Here is a 26,494-nt window from a genome sequence, read left to right on the forward strand (position 1 = left end):
TTTTAATGATGTTCTCCATTTCTTCCTTGGTCATAGATTGCTTCCCTTTCCATAGATCTGATTTGTAAACTATTCATTCATCTCCTAGTTTGCTTATAATATTGTGTTTTATGTTTAATCTTGTACCTATTTTGATTTTATCTTAGTATAGTGTGAGATGTTGGTCAAACCCAAATTTCTGCCATACGAATTTTCAATTTTCCCAACAGTTTTTATTGAAGAGGGAGCTCTTATCACAGAAGCTAGACTTTTGGGATTTATCAAACAGCATAATAACATAGTTGTTTCCTGCTGACTCTTTTGCATATAATCTATTCCACTGATACACCATTCTATTTCTTAGATAATACCAGACTGTTTTTGATGATTGATGCTTTATAATATAATTTTAGATCTGGTAAGGCTGAGCCACCTTCTTTTGCACTTTTTTTCATTCAATCCATGGATATTCTTTTTTTTTTTCTTGCAAGGCAAATGGGGATAAGTGGCTTGCCCAAGGCCACACAGCTAGGTAATTATTAAGTGTATGAGACCGGATTTGAACCAAGGTACTCCTGACTCAAAGGCCAGTGCTTTATCCACTACGCCACCTAGCCGCCCCATCCATGGATATTCTTGACCTTTTGTTTCTTCATATGAATTTCGTTACATTTTTTCCAAGCCCATTAATTTTTTTAGAAATTTTCTCGGTGAGGCACTAAATTAGTAGAATAATTTAGGTAGAATTGTCACTTTTATTATATTAGTTCGGCCTATCCATGAGCAGTTAATAATTTTCTCAGTTATTTAAATTTGATTTTATTTAAGTGAAGAGTCTTTTATAATTGTTTTGATAGTTTGGGAGTTTGCTTTGGCAGGTAGACTCCCGAGTATTTTATCTTGTCTGAAGTTACTTTTAATGGAATTTCTCTTTCTAGCTCTTGCTGATGTATCTTGCTATTAATCATATATATATATATATATATATATATATATATATATATATATATATATAAATGCTGAGGATTTATGAGGGTTTATTTTATATTCTGTCTTTGTATAGTTGTTAATAGTTTCTAGTAGTTTTTAGATGACTTTTTAGCATTTTCTAGGTATACTATCATGTCATCTGCAGAGTGAAATTTTGTTTCTTCTGAATTCTAATTCCTTCAATTTTTTATTCACTTATTGCTGAAGTTAAGATTTCTAATACAATATCGAATAGTAGTGGTAATAATAAGCATTCTCCCCCACCCCCGATCTTATTGGGAAGGTTTCTAGCTTATTACCATTGCATATAATGTTTGTTGATGGTTTTGGATATATACTGCTAATTATTCTAAGGAACAAGTCATTTATTCCTATGTTTTCTAGGAACGGGTGCTGTATTTTGTCAAAGGCTTCTTCAGCATCTATTGATATAATCATATGATTTCTATTGATACAATCAATTACACTAAATTTTCCTAATACTGAACTAACCCTGCATTCCTGAGATAAATCCTGCTTGGCCATAGTGTATTATCCTAATGATAACCTGCTGTAATCCTTTTGTTAAGATTTTATTTAAGATTTTTCCATGCATATCCTTTATCTGTTTTGACTCTTCCTGTTTTAGGTATCAGCACCATAATAGTATCATAGAAGAAGTTAGGCAGAATTTCATCTTTGCCTGTTTTTCCAATGAGTTTATATAGAATTGGAACCAATTGTTCCTTAAATGCTTGATAGAATTCAGTTTTTCTCAGGGAATTCAATAATGGATTGTTGAATTTCTTTTTCTGAGATAATATTATTTAGGTATTTAATTTCCTCTTCATTCAACCTGGGCAGCTTGTATTTTTGTAAATATTCATCCATTTCACTTAGATTATCAAATTTGGTGGCATACAGTTGGGCAAAATAACTAAAAATTATTATTTCAATTTCCTACTCATTAGTGATGAGTTAATATTTTTTCCTTTATAAAACTAGTAATTTGTTTTTATTCTTCCTTTTTTAATCAAATTAACCAAAGTTTGATCAGTTTTATTTAGTTCAATAGTTTTCTTGTTTTTGATTTTATTAATTTCTCCTTAAAGTTTTAGAATTTCTAATTTATATTTAATTGGGGCTTTTTGTTGTTCTGTATATAATTTTTAGGTGCATGCTCAGTTTGTTGATTTCCTCTTTCTCTATTTTATTCATGTAAGCAGTTAAAGATATAATATATCCCCTAATAACTTCCTTGGCTGTATCACATAAGTTTTGATATGTTGTCTCATTATTGTCATTATCAAGGATGAAATCATTAGTTCTCTCTATAATTTGTTGTTTGACCCACTCATTCTTTAAAATGAGGTTATTTAGTTTCCAATTAGTTTTAGGTCTGTCTCTCCATGGCCCTTTATTGCATATGATTATTTCATTATCATCTGAAAGGATATATTCACTATGTCTGCCTTTCTGCCTTTGATTATAAGGTTTTAATGCCCTTATACATGGTACACTTTTGAGTAAATGTCATGTATTTTAGAAAATCTTCTCCAAAGATCTATCAGATCTATGTTTTCTAACATTTTATTTGCCCCCTTCACTTCCTTCTTGTTTAGTTTATGGTTAGATTTGTCTAAATCTGAGAGAGGGGAAGTTGAGATCTTCCACCATTAGAGTTTTGCTGTCTGTGTCTTTCTGTAACTCAAGCAGCTTCTCCTCTAAGAATCTGGATGCTATACCACTTAGAGCATACATATTTAGTATTGAAATTTCTTCATTGTCTATGGTATCTTTTAAGAGGTTATGGTTTCCTTCCTTATCTCTTTTAATAAAATCTATTTTAGCAGTTGCTTTGTCTGAGATAAGGATTGCTACCCCCTGCATTTTTTTACTTCACCTGAAGCAAAATATAATCTGCTTCAAGCTTTTACCTTCACTCACTATGTTTATGTATATATGTATGCACATATACACACATACATACACACACAGACACACACACACACACACACACACACACATATATATATATATATATATATATATATATATATATATATATAATCTGCTTAAATTTCTTGTAAGCAGCATATTGTAGGATTCTGGTTTTACATCGATTCTGATATTCATTTATGTTTTATGGGTGATTTCATCCCATTCTTCCTTCCCTTCCTTCTTCCCCCTTTTAATATTTGAGGCATTAATAAGTTTCTTAACGTAACTAAAAGTATGTACGTTAATTTTTCTTTGAGCCAAATCTGAAGAGAGAAAGATTCAGGCAGATTTTACCTCCTCCATTCTTCCCCTCTATTGCAATAAGTCCTAAGTACTTATTTATGTAATGTCATTGATCCCATACATCTCCTTCATCCTCCCATCCCTTTACTGTCCCCCCTTTTTAAGAAGATATTACTGTTAAATCATTCTGAGTCATAGATAAGTCATTAATGTCCAATACCTCTGGCTAGGTTTCTTCTCTCTAATAGAGTCACTATTCTTGAGTTATGAGAATCTTTCTCCCAGTTGGGGACATAGCCAGTTTTATTTTATTGGATAGCAAATTTTTTTTTCTTTTCCTTTTTCACCTTTTTATGTATCTCTTGCATCTCCTGTTTGAAGTCCAAATTTTCTATTTGGCTCTAGTCTTTTCCTCAGGAAAAGTTGGAAGTCTCCTATTTCATTAAGTGTCCATCTTTTCCTCCAGAAGAGAAGGCTCACTTTTGCAGTATAGTGAATTCTTGGCTGTATTCCAAACTCCCTTGCTCTTTGGAATATTGTATTCCAGGCCCTGCATTCCCTTAATGTTGATGCAGCCAGGTCCTATGTAATCTGTACTGTGGAACCTTGGCATGTAATTGCTTCTTTCTGTCTGCTTGTGAGATTTTCTCTTTTATTCAATAATCTCGAAATTTGGTCACAATATTCCTTGGTGTTTTAATTTTGGGATCACTTTCAGGAGGGTATCAATGCATTCTTTCAATAACTTTGTCCTCTGGTTCATGACATCAGGGTATTTTCCTTCAAGAGATTCTGGAATATAAAGTCCAGTCATTTGTTATCCTCAACCTGTTGAGAAAGCTCAACAATTTCTAAGTTGTCTCTCCATCTCTTCTGTAGGTCAGTAGTTATGCTGATGAAGTATTTCACATTTACTTCTTTTTTTAAAAATTTTTGGTTTTGTTTAACAGATACTTGTTGTTTCATAAAATCATTAGTTTTCCATGGATTCCATTTTTTAGAGAAGAATATTCTTCATTTACTTTTTCTAATTCCTTTTTGAAGGATTTTTCCATTTGCCCACTTGTGGTGTTGAGAGCATTATTTCTTTTTGCACTTGTCCAATTCTGTTTTCCAAGGATATTTTTTCTTGTTGCAAGGAGTTAATTTTCTCTTGCAAGGTGTTAATTTTCTCTTGAGTTCATTTTCCAGTTTTTCCAATTGATTTTTAGACTCCATCCTGCTCTCTTCTAAGAAGTCTTTCTGGGATGGAAACCAATTCATATTTGCCTCAGAAATTTTAGCTCTCTCTGAGTTAGGTTCTTTGTCTTTGAGGATGTTTTCAATGCCCCCCCCCTTTCTTGCTGGCCTTTCTTCATTTTCCTAGGATATTTGTTGGGGGAGGGACTGGTTCCAAGATCTTTGGTTTTGAAAATCACAGAGGTTTTGCTGACTGGACTTAGTAACTCCAAGCGGGCCTGTCAATAGGGGATGCTAGAGGCTTTCTCTGGAGTGTCTGTGCCCTTGATTTGTTGCCCAATCCATATCCCTGGGGGTGTGGGAAGAGCTTCAGGGTCTGAAATATCCTTGAACAATGTAGGCTACTGCATCAGGTTATAGAGTAAATCTTATTATACACTCAGTACTGAGAGAGATCTGGGGGGTGAGTGGGGTGGGGAGGTTGTTATTGTGTTTGTTCTGGGAAGAGTTCCTTTCTCTCACAAGGATGGGGGGGGGCTCAGCTGGTAATATGGGAACTCTGCTGAAAATATGGGACCTGTGACCCTGGTCTTCCAGATCAGTGGAGCTGACTGGATTGATGTCATTGAGCTCTCCCATCTGATTACAAAGCCAAAAGCTTCCATGGCTCTTCTGAGGTTAATCCTGAATCTCAACCCACCACCCCTGGGTTGGCTCTTTACCCTCTGCCCCCAGCTCACCCATGTACCACTGAGACAGACCTTGTTGGTAGATGTCCTTCTCCTTTGCTTTTTCTGGATTTTGTGGATTTTAATTCTGTTAAGAGACTTTTTGCATATTAGTTCTGAGGGAAAGCCAGGAGACCTTAGCACAGTGCCTGGCTTATCTCTGCCATCTTGGCTGGATGTCTGCATAGAACCCCAAAACATTATTAGACAAATGCAAATTAAAACAGATATGAGGTACTTTTTCATACCTATCAGTCTGGCTAAGATGACAAAAATAAAAAAAAAATGACCAACGTTGAAGAGGATATGGGAAAATTGGGACATTAATGCAATGTTGGTGGAGTTGTGAATTGATCCAGTCATTCTGGACAGCAATCTGGAACTATGCTCAAAGATCAATAAAAGTAACCCTTTATCACAGAATTACCAATACTAAGCCTATAGACAAAAGAAATCATAAAAAAGAAAAGTCTCACATGTTCAAAAGTATTTATAGATATTCTTTTTGAAGTGGCAAAGAATTGGAATTTGAGGGGGCACTCATCAATTGAGGAATGCCTGAACAAGTTATAGTATATGAATATTATAGAACACTCTAGTTCTAAATGAAATTGTGAGTGGTTGGACTGTAGGGAAACATGGAAAGGATTACATGAATTGATGCTGAACAAAGAGAGCAGAAACAAAAGAACACAGTACACATTAACAATAACATTATGAGGTTATCAGCTATAATGGATGCAGTTTCCCTCAGCAGTTTAGAGATCAAGGACAACCCTGAGAGACCTGTTATGGATGATGCCAGAGGAAAAGATTTCAACCTCATGGAATCTGAATGTATACTATGCTCACCAAGAAAAAAAAAACAGAACGAAACAAGAAACTTCTTTTATGTTTTTCCTTCCTATTCCTATCTCATGCCTTTCTTACCCTTAGTCCTCATGCCCTTAGTCCTAATTACTCTTTTTTTTTCCAGAACTGAGATTTTATTAGGTAGGAAAATGGAAACTCCATCTCCATATTGGCTAGAACAAGGTGCTTCTTATTCATCCATGAAGGCTATATGCATTATTTTTTTCATTTTAACTTCAAATTATTTTAGCAAGCACTTTCCTTTCTGTATGTATCATTACCACTTTTGAAACTGTATTTCATGAAAGACTGAAAAGTAGAACTAGGAAGAAAGCCATTATTTAGCAAATCTTACATTCATTTTACACAGGGGATATGTCCTTAATGGCAATAACTTCTTTTTTAATTTTCATTCTTTTATGTTTTTATTATTTAAATTTATTTTTTATTCTCATTTTGTACAAATTTTTTTACATTAATAAAATATTTAAAATATTCTTGTTTACAAGTAAACAAAATACACCTCCTCCCATGAATATAGATGAACTTGCTTGGGTGAAAAAAGTAAAAGGGAGAGAAAAAAAATTAAAATTAAAAAAATAATAGTAACAATTGTAAGTATGGCCAGGTGGCACAATGGATGAAGCACCAGCCCTGGAGCCACAAGCACTTGAGCCCACATCCAGCCCTGTAGACCCCAAAATCACCCAGCCGTGTGACATGGAAGCCACTTGATCCCCACTGCCCTGCAAAAACTAAAAAGAAGAAAATAAAAGACCCAAAATAAAATAAAATAGTAATAATAGTAGGGGTGGCTGGGTGGCAGACAGAGCATTGGCCCTTGAGCCAGGAGCACCTGTGTCCAAATCCAGCCCCAGACACCCAAAGATCCCCCTGCTATGTGTCCCCAGGCAGGCCAACCAGCCCCACTTGCCCTGCACCCTCCCCCAAATAATAATAACAAAAAATGTACTTCAGTCTTTGTTCCAACACCAACAACTCTGTCACGGGTGGATCACATTCTTTATGATAAATCCATCACAAAAGTTACTTCCTTGTTTTTCCAACTTTGCCATTGCTGATCGCAACTCCCTCCTTTCTTATTTCTCCACTACCATGTATTATATTTTCTCTCTCCTATCACTTTGACTCTACTGTAGGGTCGCTGAGTGGCACAGCAGACAGATCCCTGGCCCTGGGGCCAAGAAGCCCTGAGCCCCCCTACCACCCCTTAGGCCCAGAATCCACCTGGCCCTATGGTCCTGGGCAGGCCTTCCAATCCCAGCCCCTTGCAAGAAGCAAAAAAGAAAATGTGTTATATCTGACTACTCTCCCCCCATGGTCCATCCTCTCCTCCTTTATTCACATCCCCACCCCTTCCCCCTGCTCCCCCTTCCTTCTTACTCCAGATGTCTATACCCCATTGAGTATATTTGCTGTTTCCTCTCCTAGCCATCTCTAATGAGAGCAAAGGTTCCCTCATTCCCTCTTGCCTCCCTCTTCTGTATCATTGCAATAGCTCATTTTAATAAAAAAAAAAATCTTATGTGAAATAAGTCCTAATTACTCTCACATAAGATAACTAATGTGAAAATATCTTAAACTGCAAATGTACAGTTTATTTACTGCCAAGAGTAGGGGAGAGTGGTAAAAAAATGTGTAATCCCCAAATTTGCAAATGAATGAAGACCTGTTATAGCTTATAATTAGAAAAATAAAGCAAAATATCAGTTATAAAATGATCTTTGTGCAAGTAAGTCATTTTCACTATTATAAACATTGAAATTCACTATGAAGGAAGCTAATATTAGCATCCAGAAAAGGAACTGATAAATAAAAGTATGTATAAAATAATTTAACACATGTGTGTATATATACATATATAAACACACACAAACATATATATATATATATATGTACATTATGTATATTTAATATATAAAAATAGGTGGCGTTGGTGTGGGCATGGGAGTGTACATATTCAAACACATTTGTATATAATGGTCCATCTTTAGAGTGTAGGGGAACGGAAGAAAATTTTTAAAAGTAAGTTACATGAAAACTTCATTATAGTTTTAAAAAGAACAACAACTATACAAAAAAAAATTCAGCGCATTTTAAAAATTCTGTTATGTTATGGAAATTTAATTTATTTCCTAAATTAAACTGAAAATAAATTTTAAAAATGGAATCTCTAGCAGATATAAGAAGGAAGCTTGGAATTTGGTTGGATTTAGATCACAAAATCACAGAATTTAAGAATTAGAAAGGGTCTCAGTACCTACCTATTTCAAATCATACAAGAAATGACACTATGTGTAGAGTTTCACTCTTTTTCTAGCTTTCAAGGTCTCTTCAGTTTCATCTTTGTCGTTATAATTTTAATTACTACTCTTGTATTCTATATTCCACATTCAAATCAAGGTGGATTATTTTTGTCCACCATACACATTATATGCTTCTATCCTTTGTAACTTTACTTACATTATTCTCTAAATCTGGAATGTCATTCATGACCCATGGTATCCAATTAAATTCTTGTGCCTCCTTAAAAGCTTAACCCCAAATTCACACCTCTAAGACTTTTCATGAAATTTAACATTGATTGTGATCTTTTTCTCATACCTTAGGTACACTATAGTGCTAGTGTAGTAGATGGATCTATATATGTATCATAGCAGTGTAAAAGAATGTAAGTTACTTTAGCACAAGGGCAATGGTTTTTCAATTTCCCCATCACAAAACACAATGCTCTTTGTACAATACATATTTAATAAATGTTGCTCATTGAATTTATCTAGTTAGTCTGAGAATTTCTTGCAATCAAGGCCTGAGTCATAGCTTGACATTATATATTTCTCAATGGCTATGATAACTTGTTCATGGTAATATCTCTCTGTCTCTCTGTTTGGGGTGTTTTTAGGGTTTTTGCAAGGCAATGGTGTTAAGTGCTTTGCCCAAGGCCATACGGCTAGGTAATTATTAAGTGTCTGAGACCCATTTTGAACCCAGGTACTCCTGACTCCAGGGCCAGTGCTTTATCCACTGCGCAATCCTAGCCACCCCTCTCTCTGTCTCTCTGACCTACTTCCTTTCTCTCTCTCTCTCTCTCTCTCTCTCTCTCTCTCTCTCTCTCTCTCTCTCTCTCTCTCTTTCTCTCTCTCATAAATGTATTGTTGACTTGAATTTTGTTTTTCAGCAAGTGTCAAATTTTAATGACCACTATAACAAACATCTTTGTTTTTCAAGGAAAACATAGCAACTCCAAAATTTTGTCTCTTTTTTTCTCAGTATATGGACCTATTGGTCCAGTTTGACTTACAGCAAAGAGTTAAACTATAATTAGGACTTAGGTAATCAATAAAATTTATAATATTAATGATGAAAGCTTACATATATAGTAGACAATATTCTTAAGGTGCTTTAGATATGTTACATCATTCAACTCTCAGATTATGTCTTTGATGTATTCTTATTTCTGTTTTGTAGATAAAGAAACTTTAAGTGACATGCTCAGGGTCACATATCTAATAAATGTCTGAGATGAGATTCAAATCCAGTTCTTACCATCTGTAGGTGCAACATTTGAGACATGAGATCATACTGCAATCTCTGTGATTTTGAAGATATGACTGTCTTTCCAAGAGGAACTAAGACCAATGCCCATACAAATGTGCTTCTAGGTACTTCAAAAACTGAAAACGTTGAATGGGATTGTTTTAAAAAATGATATCAAGATAAAACAAGCCCCTCTGATCCCATTTCATTATTACCAATGTTCGTTACCTATATTCAACATGAATACAACCTTTTAATCATTCCAATACCCAGCCTCTCCAAAAGTGTATTCAAAACAAATTTAAAATTATTTAAAAGTTACTGTCTGACCTCTAATTCCTGGAACTCCTCTTCTTCTTCCACATCATAGGAGAGAGTATGGATTTTGATGTCATCTGAGGAAAGGTCAATGAATTTCCCATCAGGATACTCCAAACTATCTTTGGTAGGTGAGCGATCCTCGATAAATGTGGTTTCACAGCAGTCTGAGCTCCCACTCTCCCCCCAGGAACGCAGCACATTCTCCGAGTACAGGATGATGTTGGGGCGATAGTGAGACTCCACAGTCTGTTGAAGTGTATTGGGATCCAGCAACTGCTGCACTGGATCATTCCTGTTGTTGTCTAGGCAGCTCTGGGATGAGATATTTCCCACTATGTGAGTCTGATACTGGGGTGTTGGGTAAACAGATACCAGACCATCTCTATTTTCTGCCATTAAGTTTCTGGTGTTAATTAAGCCATTCCTTTTTCCAGCTTCACTGATTTTACTGTGCATTAGTACACTATTCTGTTCAATTAAGCCATCCATATTGTTTTTGCTTGCCCTGCAGTATTATTAGATGGTATCTTGAAAACGCAAGTCACATTTGTCTATTGGCTCCCATTTTCCTAAGGGCAAAAAAACACTGAGATTAGAAACAAAAGAAAGAGGGGCTTTATTAAAAAAAAACACATATAGAGAAATCATTCAAACTTTCATTGCTATAAATCATTCAAGTAACCTTATATTCATATTAGCAAGTACAGGGAATCATCCTTGTTATTTCATGAACTTTAAAAGTATTATATTAGAGTACCCAGTTGTAAGGAAACTGCAAATGAATTAGTAATTTATAGTAAATCTTAATATTCATGCTAAAAACACAATGATAAAAATAAGACTTATCCACATAAGAGTATATTGTTCCACAACTGACCCACTTGATGACATACTTTCTGGATCATATAGGCAATTGCAGTTTCATTCATTTCTGGCTAGACAATACCAAAAGCAAATTATTATAAGTTTAGTGACTCATATTCTGTTTCTAATAGTTTAAAATAATTTCCAATTTAATTTTTTTTCAAAATATACTATAAACTAAAATTACTGGCAACTATTTAGTTTTACTAAAATATTAGAGAAGAAAAATATAAGCAGTACATCTGAATTTTGGAATTAAAAAGGGACTTTAATCCAGAAATTGTTCTTAGTTCCTGAGTAATAGCCTATGGCTCACATTTTGATGATTACAAATCTAGTCTATCTCTTTCATTATAATATATTTCCATTCCTTATTTTTACATCACTTTGATTTTCAAGTATTTCCATTAAGAACAGAGAAAGGGAGCATGTCTTTGATTTCACCAGTACAGAAAATTCTCTGGAAAAATTATTCCCTTTACCAATAAAGCTTAACATGAGCTCTACAAAGTATTTTCTTACAAAGTTGTCTTGAACACTGAGAAGTTTTTCCGGGCCACAGAAGTATTATATGGCCAGTCTCAAACCCAAGTCATCTAGGTTCCAGGACCAGTTCCCTATCTAATAAGCTATACTTCTAATAAAAAATTAAAAAGAAAGGATTAAAATAGACTATTCTGAAGAAAAGTAACCATTACATAATAACTATCAAATAGTATTAGTTGAAATTTATGTAGAGTTTTAAGGTTTACAAAGCTTATTTTATATGTTAGTTCAATGAATTATGGCCATTTAACAGATAAGTCACTGAGTCACAGAGAGGTTGTGTGACTCTTCCAGAATCACACAACTATTAAGTGTCTGAGGCCGGAATTGAAATCAGTTCTTCCAAATGCCAAATTCTGAACTCTATTCAGTGCCCACATATCAGCTGTTTTTGACAATATGTGTATTTTCCACTCCAGAAACTTCCTCCAGTGGAAAAAAGAAAGGAAAGAAAAAAAAGAGGGATGAAAGAAAGAGCAAAAGGTTAGAAAAAGAAAGGAAAGGAAAGAGAAAGTACAGAAAAGGAAGAAGTGCATTTAAAAATTTTCTTTTTTTGGGAGGGTGGTTGTTTTGTTATCATAATTTCATTTTTGTTGCTGTTTCTATTGTCCTTGTTGTCTATATTCATACTATTATAATCATAGCATATATTTATTTTCTGTTTCAATTAGTTTTACTCCACATCAGATATTCATATGCCTTCCCAATAAACCTCCAATTTTATAGATGAGAAAATTGAAGTAAGAAGTGAAGTAATTTATTTAAGATTGCATATCTTGTTTATGCTATACTGACAGGATCAGATCTAGGTCTTCTGACTCAGAGCTGAGGGTTTTCATGATAGCTGTTAAAAGATGTTATACAAATTTCACAATATACTTTACTGTCATCTTTGTGGTGTTGCAGCCTAAATGGACAAAACATTAAGTATTTTCTAAGAGATTAATGATATAAGCAAATTGACCCTTATGTTTAATAGAGAAAAACCTTTGGGGTAGAGGTGAGTCAAGAAGTGATAGGGGTGGCGAGGTGTCACAGTGGATAGAACACCGGCCCTGGAGTCAGGAGTACCTGAGTTCAAACCCAGCCTCAGACACATAATAATTACCTAGCTATGTGACCATGGGCAAGCACTTAACCCCATTGCCTTGCAAAGAAAAACCACTAAAAAACTAATAAAAAAAGAAATGATAGTTGCTTTGGTTGCTTTTTTCAATCTTATTTAATCATTGTTAAAAAGATTTTCTGATTAGGGATGCAGAGGAAACAATATTCAGAAATAAAGTGATTCAAAACAAAAATATTAATGATTTAGTAATTGGTTTCAATTTATCCTGCCAGATTCCTTTTATGTTACTCTTCTCCCCTCTATATCTGGTCAAATGGATAAATGAGCTTTCTTGCTGGGTCCCACATCTGACACTACATATGGAATCTCTATAATTTTGCATTGATAATCTCCTATGCCTGTAATGATCTACTCTTTAAAATCCACTTCACAAAACCTCTTCTTTCTGTCAAGATGAAGTTCAAAGACTACTCTCCTGACTGCCCTCTTCCTAATTACTCTGCCTCTGTGTCTTTCTATCTTTGTCTCTCTGCCTCTCTCTCTCTCTCTCTCTCTCTCTCTCTCTCTCTCTCTCTCTCTCTCTCTCTCTCTCTCTCTCTCTCTCTCTCTCTCTCTCTGAAAGAGAAAAGAAAAAAAGAAAAAAAGATCCTTTTGATTTTGGGAAAGCTCTCTAGATAATTTGTCCACCCCCTTCCCTTTTTTCTCCCTATCCTTCTATCACAGACTCTTTTTCACACTTGATATGTCATTAAATTAGAGAACATGTGTTTTAAAATCAAGTCTATTTGCGTGCCCACATGATACCTTCCAAATGATTTTGCGTTCTTTTTGAGTCTGACTTCCTGTGGGAGCCACTCTTTCATGTATGGAGGAGTTGGCAAGGATATGGGAAAGAGAATTAGGGTTTTTTTAGAATTTTTTAGAACTAAATTAATAAACATGCCAGCTGTAGTCAGTTATTATATTTATCAATTCCTTTCTTCAATTTTTTACCAATTCCACACTTAATAACTCCTACCATCTGTAAACTGCATAATTATTTTTCTTTGTCAATTTTTTTCAACAAGGTCCTTTTTTATAATTTATATAGTATTTCCTAACAGTAAAGTTGCAACTTTTCTGAGGGAAGTAGGGAAATACTGAAGAGAGAAATGAGTCAGAGTTTTTCTCTGTTAAATACTAAGAATACCTAAAATGTAATTTTTGGCTCTTTAGGCAGAGGTGCCTAATAGTTAACAAGTTGCAAATGGATACTAATAATGGACTACCTATTCATGCATAAACTTTCAGAGAGAGATCCCAGAGAGAATAGGTATGCTATCTCTCAAAACCTACTCCCCCTTCAATGACTTCCCTTGCCAAAATAGGTAACTTTTCACACCAAAACATATCTCCTCAATAAACTTCTTTGTGCTGCTTCAGCCTATTAAAATCAAAGTTTCTTGAAATCAGAGGTTTTGTTTTACTTTTGTTTTCATATTCACTAGAGTTTAGCAAATAGAAATGATTTAACAAATGTTTCATTGTGGTGGTGGTTGTTTGTTCATTCATTTACTAACCTAGCCTCTCCAAATTGTTAAGAACAATTTTCTTTACAGATATGAGCTCAGTTAAAAAAAAAACAGAACTATGTGTAGGTTTGAAGTCTTCAAGATCTTCAAGTATTTCTAGGCACCAATTTCCATTAACATATAATGACTTTCTTTAATAATTTTTCAATTCATTAAGGAACCCCTTGGAAGCCTATAAGATTAGGCATTGAATAGTCGGTTTACAACTATTTATGAATTTTTTTTCTAAATAGGTTATTGCATATGTGATTTCAAATGCTATTTGATTGAGATTTGAAGCCATATATTGATTAGAATAATCTATACTTCATGATAATTTTAAATATTAATATATCTTGAAATAATTATAGATTTAATTTAATTAACTATTAGGCACCTCTCCCTGAAGAGCCAAAAATTACAAAAATTATACATTTAAAGTTCTGTGATCCAATTTTAAGCTTCTTCTGTTCCACTTTCCCTCCCCCTCACATTTCACCATGGTAAATTCAATTCATGAAACGTTAATACGTGAGGGAGAACAGAATTTTTAAAAAAGATTTTCACCTACAAGAGATTACAATCTACTGCAGATGTAACACACAAACATATGTGTATGTATAAACATGGTAGTTTTATTAGGGAGACATTAGGAAAAACTGTGAGAATCAGGGAAAATAATATAGAAAGGATAAAACCTGAACTGAATCTTAAAGGAAAATGAGAATCTGAGAGGCGGAGATAAGGAAAATATTCCATGCCTGTTCAAAATCATACAGATGGGATTTGGAATATTGACTCCTATAAAAAGCTAATAGTCTAGTTTGTCTGAAATGTATTGCTCTTTAAATGGAGCAGAAACCAAAAAATAGTTGGAAAGAAGATTGAAACCAAGTTATAGAGGATCTAACATGCTACATTAGGTAGTTTTTTTTTTTTTTTTTCCTAGAAGTACTCTGGAACAAGTACAAAGGATTTTATCAAAAGAGTGAGATGATCAAATTTGGACCTTAGAATATCTATCAAAATGGGAGAGGAAGAGAATGGAAGCAATGATAACAGTTGGGTGGCTATCATAATAAACCAAGGGAGATATTAAGGTCTGAATTAGGTCAGGGCTAGGTGGGTGGAGAAAAGAGAATGATACAGATGCCATAGAGGTATAACAACAATATTTTTAAACTGACTGGAAAGGGAAACTGGAATATGGGAGTCCACTACAAATCTTAAACTACAAACCTGGATGACTTGGAGGATAACAGTACCTAGTCCCCCCCGTATAAACAATAGGGAAATTTGGAAAAGGAGTGGTTCATAGGAAAAGAGAATAAATTCTATTTTAGAACAGATAAAGATGAGCTGTTAATGAGGTATCTAGTTGGAAATTTCTAACAGTCAATGAACAATTCAAGATGAGATTTTAGGAGAAAGATTAAGAAGTCATCTATTTAAAGATGTTAATTGAATCTTTAGGAATATGGAACTGTTGATTTCAATGAGACTGAATAAGAATGAGAAGAGGTCTGAGAACAGCTTTGAGAACAGAGTTTTGAGGAAGATGTTTAGGGATTAGAGAAAGAGGGTATTCCAAAGAACAATGTGAAGGAACGAATATATATATATATATATATATATATATATATATATATATATATATATACATATATATGTATGTATTTATATATATATACATTATATCTAGATGCATATGCATATTATATGTAAGTGTATATGTATATGTGAAAAGAACCAGAAAACAAGACTCTTGTAGTTAAATCCTTGAAGAATATTAGGAAATTAAAAAAAAATGTTTTATATAGCCAAATTCTACAGAGGTTAAGCAAGATGAAAAATATTGTTGATAACTTAATAGAATGTGAGGGAATGAATTAATAAATGACTAGAAGTTGAGAAAGATTCAACAGTAAATATAAATAACTCTAGGACTTTAATTGCGAAAGGGTAAAAGTGATAAAACACCATTGCTTGAGAACACACAGAAGGAACTGATAAATATTTGGAAGTTTTTTGATTGCCCACATCGTGACTATTTTAAAAATATATTTTATCAGTGCAGTTAGGTGGCGCAGTGGATAGAGGACAGGACCCAGAGTCAGGAGTGCCTAGGTTCAAATCCAGCCTCAGACACTTAATAATTAACTAGCTGTGTGGCCTTGGGCAAGCCTCTTAACCCCATTGCCTTACAAAAACAAAAACAAATATATTTTATCAAAAAGCAATAAATTAAATAAAAAAGCTAGGTGGCATAGAGGATAAAACAACAGCCCTGGAGTCAGGAGGAACAACTCAGACACTTAATATTTACCTAGCTGCATGACCTTGGGCAAGTCACAACCCCATTGCCTGGCAAAAATAAAAAAAAACAAAAAAGTAACTCACATATTAGTATTTTATTTAATAAAATTGCTTTCAAATTACTGAAAATTATTAAGAATTGAATTTTTGTGGATTTTTAAAATGTCTCATCCACTGTATTTTAAAGTACAAGGTTTCCTGTTGTCCACAATTTGAGATTCTTGCTATTATGTCAGAATGCTTCTTCCCATACTCTATTTCACATGTGTATCTAGTCTTGCTTATTGATAACATTTTTTGAAAACTCATTTCTATTTTCCATATCACATTCTTATTAGATGTTTTGTATTCAGAACTAGAATTCATGACCTGAAGATATAATACTTCAATATCAGAACTCCTCTTTTGAGGACTCAGTTGTCTTATGGTGGATTCCTCATAGGCCCACCTTTTCAGGTGGTCTTCAGGTATGCTTTGCTCTAGTCTCTGGCCATCTTCCTACTGTCTGCTTTCTGTCTTGTTTAAAACCCTAAACTTTTTCTAATTCTTGAATGATAATAAAACTAATTCTGCCTTTGCTTTTAGAAAGAATGTATTCATACGCTACTCCCCCTTCAATGACTTCCCTTGCCAAAATAGTAACTTTTCACACCAAAACATATCTCCTCAATAAACTTCTTTGTGCTGCTTCAGCCTATTAAAATCGAAGTTTCTTGAAATCAGAGGTTTTGTTTTACTTTTGTTTTCATATTCACTAGAGTTTAGCAAATAGAAATGATGTAACAAATGTTTCATTGTGGTGGTGGTTGTTTGTTCATTCATTTACTAACCTAGCCTCTCCAAAACATAAAACCTAGGTAGTAGACCTTATAATATTAGAAACCTTTTTTTAAACTAATTGACTTATTAATTGAAGTTTTACTTGAAAGAGTGATCTGCTCTGAAAAATATTATATTTATGCATATATAAGTATATGTGTGTGTCTATGAGAGATTCCCATATATTATAAGCTAATTTTAGTCATCTAGTAAGGAATTCCATACTATTGATCAAAAAATCTTTAAGGCTACATTTTGTTTTCATTCATACAAACCCGGATATGGACTAATGATTACATGTATTGTAGGATGCTTCAGATCCAATATCAATATTAGCTTGATAAGGAATGTGAGATATCACTAGCAATACTCCTGGGACTGTTTCTTTAATTGCTTGTAGTAGGTTAGAAATACTCATCATTGTTAAATATGAAACTCCAGATCTATCATCCATGTTATAACACCAAATCTCTCCACTCGACTCAGGCTTTGTCTATTCACTAATAATTGTCACAGGAAAAAATACAAAAATGTGTCTACATCTGGAGCTTGAGTTAATATCAGAATAATTTAAGGGTTCCATGATTACTCATTTTCAACATATATCCAGAAAATTGGCATCAATGAATCTATTCTGTTTGAATTCTACATTTTTCTCAAAAGAATTTCTGTTTATGTTGACTTTAAAAAAATATATGTTTTATCTTATTTGAACCCTACAAGTATCCTTCATTACTCTGAGAAAAATTGAGTTTCTGCTTCTTAGAATCCCGAGATCCCTCTAAAGTACATCTCAGGTTTTAGTTTTTAATCAAACCCTTCCCTTGATTTGTTTAATTAGAACTCTTTCTGAAATGATATGGTCTTCACTTAACTGTGTTCACATAGAAGGTATATCCTAAGAAAATCTTGGAGGAAGCTAATTGGTATAGTGGATAGAGTACTGGACTTTGGACTAGTTTAATCATTTTCAAGAATCAAATCTGATCTCAGAGACTTCCTACTTGTCTTACCCTGGGCAAGTCACTTAACCCAGTTTTCTTGTTTCCTCATCTATGAAATGATCTGGAGAAGGGAAGAGCAAACCACTCTAGTAGTTTTGCCAAGAAAACCCCAAGTGAGGTAACAAAGAGTCATACATGACCAAAATAAAGGAGAATATTAAGTCCTGAAGAATAAGGAATCTTTTCATTTCTGTTTTCCCATTGCTAAATACTTAATAACAGTGTGTATGTGTGTGTTTGTGTGTGTGTGTGTGTGTGTGTGTGTGTGTGTGTATTGAATAAAGGATAGTAAATATCTTGATCTAAGTATAACTTATCCACTTATCTGAGGTCCATCTACTTTTCCAGGAAACCATGGGATAAAATTAGTTTTCCCTTATAGGTGCATTATGCTAGCTGGTTTCCAGAAGAATGTATTCATTAGACTCACTTGCATGATTAGGTTATGCCCAGAAAGGTTGGGTCTTAGATCTGAATAGTCTAAAACTAAAGATTTCCCACCTTTCCCATCGATACATGGTAGTCTTATGACAGACTAGACTCAAATTGCTGCACTGAGCTGCACAAGCCTCTTTAATAAGGATTCATAGTCTTTAATGTGAATTTACTCTGTTGTATTGAAGGGACAAAAAAACACCCCAAGAAAGCAAATAAATGCAGCATAGTAAGTCAGATTTCCCCAGGGCACAAACTACTCCCTGATAGTTAGGTACCTTTGGAAACTGCATTCAATCTTTGAAACCATTTGAGAGATCTTTTCTTGCTTCAGGGTACCACATAATCACATATGCTGCAGTACTAAGTAGTAGGTTATTCACTGGGACAAGCTGGGTCATTCATTTAGGGACGGCAATTGGCTCATCAAGAAAGTAGAAATGGAAGACACAGTCTGTATCTTGACTCTTAGATATAATTAGGATTAAAAAGACAATTGAAAACTGTTCCTGAACAAGTATCAGGAAATATAATTTTAAAGTATGGCCTCAACAAAAGAGGAGAAATGAATGAATAAGATATAGTGCTGATATTTTTTCCTAGTCCTTTTCTTTTAGGACCTCAAAATATAATGGGGAGGAAGATCATTTAGGGAAAAAAAGGTTCCAACCTGATCTACAAAGTAAAGATCTAAAAGCTTATGTCTACTAAGATAATTAAATAGATGGCCAAGGTGGGGGAAGGTAGGGAAAAAACCTTTAGGATTTAGGGGAGGAAAGAAGGGGGGACAACTTTGTTTTCTCATATTGGTTTTTCCATCATCACATTCAAGATCTGGTACCATCATTATCCATTAAAATATAAATTAGAATACCCCTCTTTTTTATTATTCTTTAGTACACAGAAAGGTCTAGAGCTGTTTACTCCTTAGGTTATATTTTTTTGTATTCCAATAAAGAAATAGTCCTAATCATAAACTGAAAATAAAATCTACTGTACTCTCACAATTTTCATACTATGCTTGCATAGTGGGAATACATTAATAAATATATATTTTATCTTACATCTTTTCTTCCTAGTAAATGCTAATTTACATTTATATAGTGGTTTAATATTTGCAAACAGCTTCCTTATATAACATGTTTGACCCTGGCTCTATTGTCTAAGGGTCTAGGCCGTTAGCTTTTACTTCTCTTCTCCCCAGGATTTTCTAGTACCCTGAGGGAATTAGATAAATGTGTTTTGTTTCTGTCATAGGTTAAAGACTCTACTGATTGTGTCCCCTTTCCATTTTAGGAGTCTTATGACTAATATTGCAAAAAAAGACCATCTACATTACTATGTGTTAGGCAGAGAGGATGTGAAGCAAAAATAAAAAGTGTGTATGCATCCCCCATCTAGCTATCATTGGTCTTACAGGAAAGAGATTTGGGTTCAATAAATAAATGGTATCAGGATAGCTAGGTGGTACAGTGGATAGAGCACCATCCCTGGAGTCAAGAGGACCTGAATTCAAATTGGTCTCAGACTTAATAATTACCTGTGTGACATTAGGCAAGTCATTTAACCACAGTGCCTTGCAAAAAACAAAACAAAATAAATGGAACCAATATTAATTAACTTCTTTTATCTGACAATGTTGTAGAAATTATATATACAAATAGAAAAATGAAGCAGTGCCTACCCTGAAGGGACTTATATTCTGAGAGAAGGAAACTTCCAGCTCAGAAGAGAGTTTTAATTTAGGGAACTACAGAGATTGTGAGTGTAACCATATGATGTTAATGTTTTCATTTATTCTCTATTCTCAATGGTAACATTTGTTTGATGACTGTCACCAATTTACATGTAAGTGGTGGAAAGGGTGAATGGGTGTGAGTATAGGTTGTGGTAGAGTAAATGGCAAATTTGTACTGGTCTTCTGATGGATGGCAAAATAGCATAGGAAGCACATATTTGGGTCAGTTTTAATAGGTTAAGTGAGTTTTCTTTCATTTAACTATCAGTCATGTTAGATCAAGCCCAGGGCAGAATAAGAAACTTGAATAAATTAATTCCTCCAGGCTGGTAAATCATTAGGAAATCTGGAGATCTGGGTCTAAAGGTTGTTGTTTTTGGTACAAAGAAGTGCAAAGATTGCTATTCTGGATATGCACTGCTAGGTGGGTTTTAGCTCCATCAGTGAGTAACTATGTATAAGGAAATCTCTGAGCCTCAGTTTCTATCTCTGTAAAATAGAGCAGATGAAAACAATGATTAACAATCTTTTAAGAAATAATAATCATTTGAAGGATTGGTGCTTTTTTTCAGAAAATCAATCAATAGGGGAATTATGATAGAAAAAAATGAATTCTGTAATTGGGCCCAGGAAACTCTGGATTGAAATCTCAATTCTGTCATTTATTAGCTGTGAGATCCTAGCTTAATCTGTACATGTCTCAGAAAATGTTCTATGAGTTGTTTATTAAATCACAGTAAAACGATTCAATGAATTGAATAACGAACCTATGGAATTTATAAAATCAATGATCCTTAGATATATTTAAAGTACAACTTTTAGAAAAGTGAAATATGTAATGATTTATTAATATATTTATATTGATAAATTAAAATTGTTTTGCATTTTTATTGCGGAGACACTTAAAATAAAGGAAGCAGGTGCATATTTCTTCTATGTTTTTGGAACAGCATGTTATCTCTCTATATGGTACACAAATTGTGGTGATTCATTGTTCCAAGTACCAAATGGACTCACATTATCAGTGGAATGACTCAGGTAAAGACATCCCTAATTCTGACTAAAAGAAGTGAAGAAACTTTAGACATGCAATTTGTGACCTGTAACTTATTCTCTAATGACCCTGGAACTATATTAACTTGAAAAAAAATTTTAGCATTAGAAATCTGTGAATAGATGAGACAGAACCACATCAACAGATATTGAAGTAATTGTGAGCTAATGAAAATAACCAAAGGATTATACTATTCAGTGTTTATCAGGAGAGGGAGAGAGGGAGGGAGAGAGGGTGAGAGGGAGAGAGAGAGAGAGAGAGAGAGAGCAAGCAAACCCTAGTACATTACCTATGTCAAATAAGGACTTGTTTTTGGATGTCCACTATTCCATAAAATAAATTAGGTAAGGCATTTTGCTGTGGTCATTAGTTTTTTTCTATCTTTTTTATTCTTTGTTCTTTTCTTTTCTCCAGTCAGTTGCCAAGTCTTGTTAAATTTGCCATTGATATTACTCAAATCCATCCCTTTCTTTGAACACTTCGGCTCACTCCTTCATTGATTCTTGGCTGGATTGTTTAATTGCCTTCATTTTGGTCACCTTGACTCAGAACTCAATCTTTTCTAATTTATCCCCAACATGGCTGACCAAATGAAATTCCTGAAGCATACCCTTTTAAATAAATTACTGGCATTTAAAGTTTTGCCCGGTTTGGTTGCAATGGATTTTCCAGATTTTCAACAGAATATTCTCTTCATAGACTCTACCATCCATCCAAAGCTGACTTTTTGCTATTCCTAATATACTTTCATCCCCCTTCTCTGTGTATTTGCCCAGGCTGTCTGCTCTTCATTCCTTAAAGTTCTCCTCCCTCACCTTCACTTAGTAGAATATTTAGTTTTCTTCAAGACTCAGCTCATGAAACACCTCCTACATAAAACTTTTTGTGTCCTCTCAGCTGCTAGTACTTTCCCATCACAGCACTTGATATTTATTTTGTTTATATTCTGAAATTTTCTTATTTGTGTCTGTGTTATTTCTTCCATAGAATGCTGGTTCCTTGAGATTACAGACATTTCATAATTTTTTTTAATGTTCTTAAAACAAAGCACAATTCCAGGTAATTAGAAATAGTTTTAATAAGCACTTCTTGATTAATTGCTAAATATCAGGTAAGCCATTTAATCATTCAGTGGTCCCGATAGCTTTCTTATGGTTTGTCAATCTTCAATAAGAGGATTCCAAAGGCTAAATGAAATTAGAAACACAGAATAACAACTAATAAATTGTTTATATATTAAATTCATTTTCATTCATGTTAAATTCTTTAATTTAGGCACCAGGAATCAAAATAAAAAAATAGAAAAATAAAAAAGAAATTTTGCCTTTGCCTTTGAGTCAAGTGGGCTGAGAAGGGGGTGATATGTATATGTGTGTATAATTTATATATATATATATATATATATATATATATATATTTATATATTTATAATTACCAATTAGCACCTGATAAATGTACTGAGGAATACAAAATCTCCAGAGTTCTCATGAGGTAAAAATTATCAAAGCCAGGGCAAATGTATTTGGGAAGAATTCTAAGAGAAGAGAGTATAAGGTCAGATCTTTGCCAGACATGCACATTAAAAAGTATTATTTTTTTGCCCTTTTTCTTAAATCTCTTAGTTAAAAAAAATCTACAGAGAGATAGAATTTTGGAGGACACCGTTTCTGATAAGAGAAGAAAACAATATAGCCTAAATATCCTTTTACAAGTTTAAAAGATCCAAAAGGTCCACAGTCATTTACAGTCAAGCCAAAATCATATTGACACACAGATTTACACAGTGGATAGTCCTAAAGTAGAAAATGTGGTCTTTACTTCCACCTTAGACATTTCCAAACTGTAACTCATTATGGTCAAGTCACTTAACTTCCTATTGCCTTGGTCTCCTCTTCTATAAAACAGGGATATTAATACTAGGATTATATTATATGGAAATAACTAGCCTTGATAACCTAATTAGCTAACCTTTAATCACTTATATAATTGTATATTGTTGTTGTTGCTGGGGATCCTGTTGTTATTTTATTTAGAGCTGAAAGAAATTGTAGAGATTATTGAGTCTGACTGTTGATTAAATAAACATTTGACTCCTACTATGCCCTATATTCTGCAGATAGAAAAACAAAAAAGAGACACTTCCTGACAGCAAGTAAGTTACATTCTACTAGTATATAAAATCTTCTGAGTATATAACACAGATATGAAAACTTAAACTAACTCAGAAATTGGTACACTATATATAATACAAAGCCCCAAAATTCATTAACTTTCTACAAAGGGTGTTTAGCTTCTTGATATTTGTTTCTAACACACACACTAGTGTCACTATGTGAAGCAGCTGTGGTGCAATGTATAGAGAGCTGAACCTGGAATTAATAAATGCAGAGTTCAAATGCAACTTTAGATACTAGTGATATGACCAGGAAATGGTTGTCTTACCTGTCTGCCTCAGTTTGCTCCGAGGAATTATAGGAATTATAATTGCTCCTACTTCATATGGTTGAAATGAGGATCAAATATAAAGTATTTAATACAGTGTTCTGGAACATATTAAGTATTTATTAATTTTTTTCCCTTCTTTCCTTCAAATCTTTTACAAAATACTCAATTTTGTGTGGCTCACCTCTCCAGTGAAATCATTATCAATTACAATAATACATTATTGATGTGGGGGAATCATGCATCCAAGTGTTCATGTAAAAGTTATAATTAAAACTTGCTTACGAAGTTTATGAACATTAGTTGAGACAATGATTTTCTAGTCTTTGAAGTGATTGTCTAGGAAAAATAACTGAATACAAGATCTGAGAAAAGGAGTTCACATACCTTTCCAGCTATGTACTTCTACATATAAAGATCGGTTAGGGAAGGAAAGTTTAAAATAACTGATTTTTATGACTAGCAATGAATTATCATAGCTTATCACATGTGAGCTTCACCACATTTATGTCATCATCTTTCTTATAATGTTCATCATTATCATCAGCATCATTACTGGCTATTATATAGAGCTTTAAGCAAAACACTTTGCATAGATAACATTTGAATTTTACAGGATAATGATGATTATCATGATGATAGCATTTATATAAGCATTTTATGGTTTGCAAAACAAAACTATCTCCTTTTTTTTCTCACAACATGCAGGAGGTAGAAGTAATTATTCCAATTTTAAAGATTAGAAGACACATGGAGATTAAGTGATTTGCTAAATGTTACATAGCTGGTAAATGTCTGAGATCAGGTTTGAATTCAGGTATGCTAACTCCAAGTCCAGCATTCTACTTATTTTGCTACCTAGCTGCCTAATGTGAATTGTGCCATAAAAGTTTTCTCAGTTTTATAGTTAAGCAAACTGTGATTGGACCCTTCTAATAGTTCAGCACTTATAAAATGATGTTACCATGATTCTCTTAAGTAGAAAATTGTATGAGGATATCAGTTTCCTACAAAGTTAATTGTCTATAAGCATCTCTTAACTAAAAATGACTGATTTGGTTTTTCCCTATTCTGAGATAGCTAGGTGACCTTGATCTATGTGTGAATCTGACCTTATTTACATACTGTGCAAACTGGGATAAGTCACTTAAACTCTGCCTGTATAAAATAAGGATTATTAATAGTCCCCATCTCCCCTAATAAATGACATATTTATGAGGTACTTGATTCATAATCAATGCTAGTTTCATTATTTATTTTTTGGAAGAACATAAAAACATACGTATACTGATTTGCAGTTTGTTTATAAGGTGTCAAAGAAGATTTTAAAAATACATGGGATTCAGTTGAAAGAAAAGTATTGTGGAATGTTGTTGCTGTCCTTTGCACTCAGAGGACCAAAATGACTTTGTGATGTTGGGGTCAAAGTACAGTGTATCTGACTGTGGCTGATAAGGTCAATATAAGTTTAGAAGACTCTAATAGAACTAAATTGTGTGTATGAACATTTGGGATAGAGATGATTCTAAATATGCATTTCTAATGTTTTTAGTGTTATTTCACTTTCTTTTGAGTTATGGCTGTTTGGTTTTGTTCACTTAGCACAACACCTTCTTTGATGTGGGCTGATTCTGTGCCAGGCTCTCCCATGTTTACAATGGATTTCAAAGTTCTTCAGAAGATATTAAGAGTGTCTTTTTATTACTTTTTTGTGATTTCTGTGTGAATGCTTGACTTGAGTGAGTTTTCAATAAGGCAGTCTTTTAGGCAAATGTATATTTAGACTTCAACAACAACATGGTCAACCAACCCAGTGGAGTTGTGGTCTTTGTAGTAAGGTTGGAATACTTGGCAGTACATCTTGAGGAAAAGATCCCAGAATTTTCCTATGACATTTAAATGGAAGTTGTTCAGTTGTCTGGTAGAGTGCTGGTGGGCTATCCAGGTTTCATAGGCATTCAACAATAAGGTCAACACAATGACTCTGCAGGCCTTCAGTCTGGTGGGAAGCCTAATATCTTTTCTCTCTCACACTTTCTTTTGGAGTCTTTCTTTTTTTAGGCTTTTTTGGCAAGGCAAATGGGGTGAAAGTGACTTGCTCAAGGCCACACAGCTAGGTAATTATTAAGTGTCTGAGGCTGGATTTGAACTCAGGTACTCCTGATTCCAGGGCCGGTTCTGTATCCACTACACCACTTAGCTGTACCTCTTTTGGAGTCTTTCAAACACTAATCTAGTTCTTGCAAAATGTGTGTCAATCTCATCATCTATGTGAACATCCCTGGAAAGTATACTGGCAAGGTAAGTGAACTAACCACAGCATTCAAATTTTCTCCATTTGTTACAACAGATGGTATGGATGCTGTGATTCTAGCTATTGGAGAACCTCTATTTCCTTGGTGTTAATTGTTAGGCCAAAATTAGCACAAGTAGCAGAGAACTGATTCATACTCTGTTACATCTCAGTCTTAGAGACTGCATCGAGTGAACAATGAATGTAAAATGGAAGAAAGAGCAATAATTTAGGCACAAAAGTTGAATAGAACACTGGTCTAATTTAGAAACACCTAAGTTCAAATCTAGTCTCAGATACTTAATAGCTATGGGATTCTGAGCGAGTCATTTAACCTCTAATTGCCTTGGTTTCTTCATCTGCAAAATGGCAAAACAAGTAATAATAGCCCCAACTTTCCAGGATTGTTGTGAGCATCAAATAAGATAATAATTTTAAAGCTCTTAAGAACAGTATCTGGCACATAATAACTTCTATTTAAATGTTAGTTGCAATTGTCATTATCACTATTAAAATCATCATCATCATTTTTAT

The 26,494-nt window shown here is 33.9% G+C and overlaps 1 protein-coding gene across 4 annotated transcripts in view; it reads right to left on the reverse strand.

The window, feature by feature from the left end:
• Positions 1 to 26,494, reverse strand: part of SYNDIG1 (synapse differentiation inducing 1) — a 305,302-nt gene that overhangs the window by 202,421 nt on the left and 76,387 nt on the right. For all 4 annotated transcript variants that reach the window (XM_074209316.1, XM_074209315.1, XM_074209318.1 and 1 more), the window contains exon 2: positions 9,840 to 10,399. In XM_074209316.1, the coding sequence (XP_074065417.1) occupies positions 9,840 to 10,319 (480 nt within the window). In that variant the 5' untranslated portion in view covers positions 10,320 to 10,399. The remainder of the gene's footprint in view (positions 1 to 9,839; positions 10,400 to 26,494) is intronic.

The sequence above is a fragment of the Macrotis lagotis genome, chromosome 1, assembly GCF_037893015.1.
Source record: "Macrotis lagotis isolate mMagLag1 chromosome 1, bilby.v1.9.chrom.fasta, whole genome shotgun sequence".
In the NCBI taxonomy this organism is placed as follows: domain Eukaryota; kingdom Metazoa; phylum Chordata; class Mammalia; order Peramelemorphia; family Peramelidae; genus Macrotis; species Macrotis lagotis.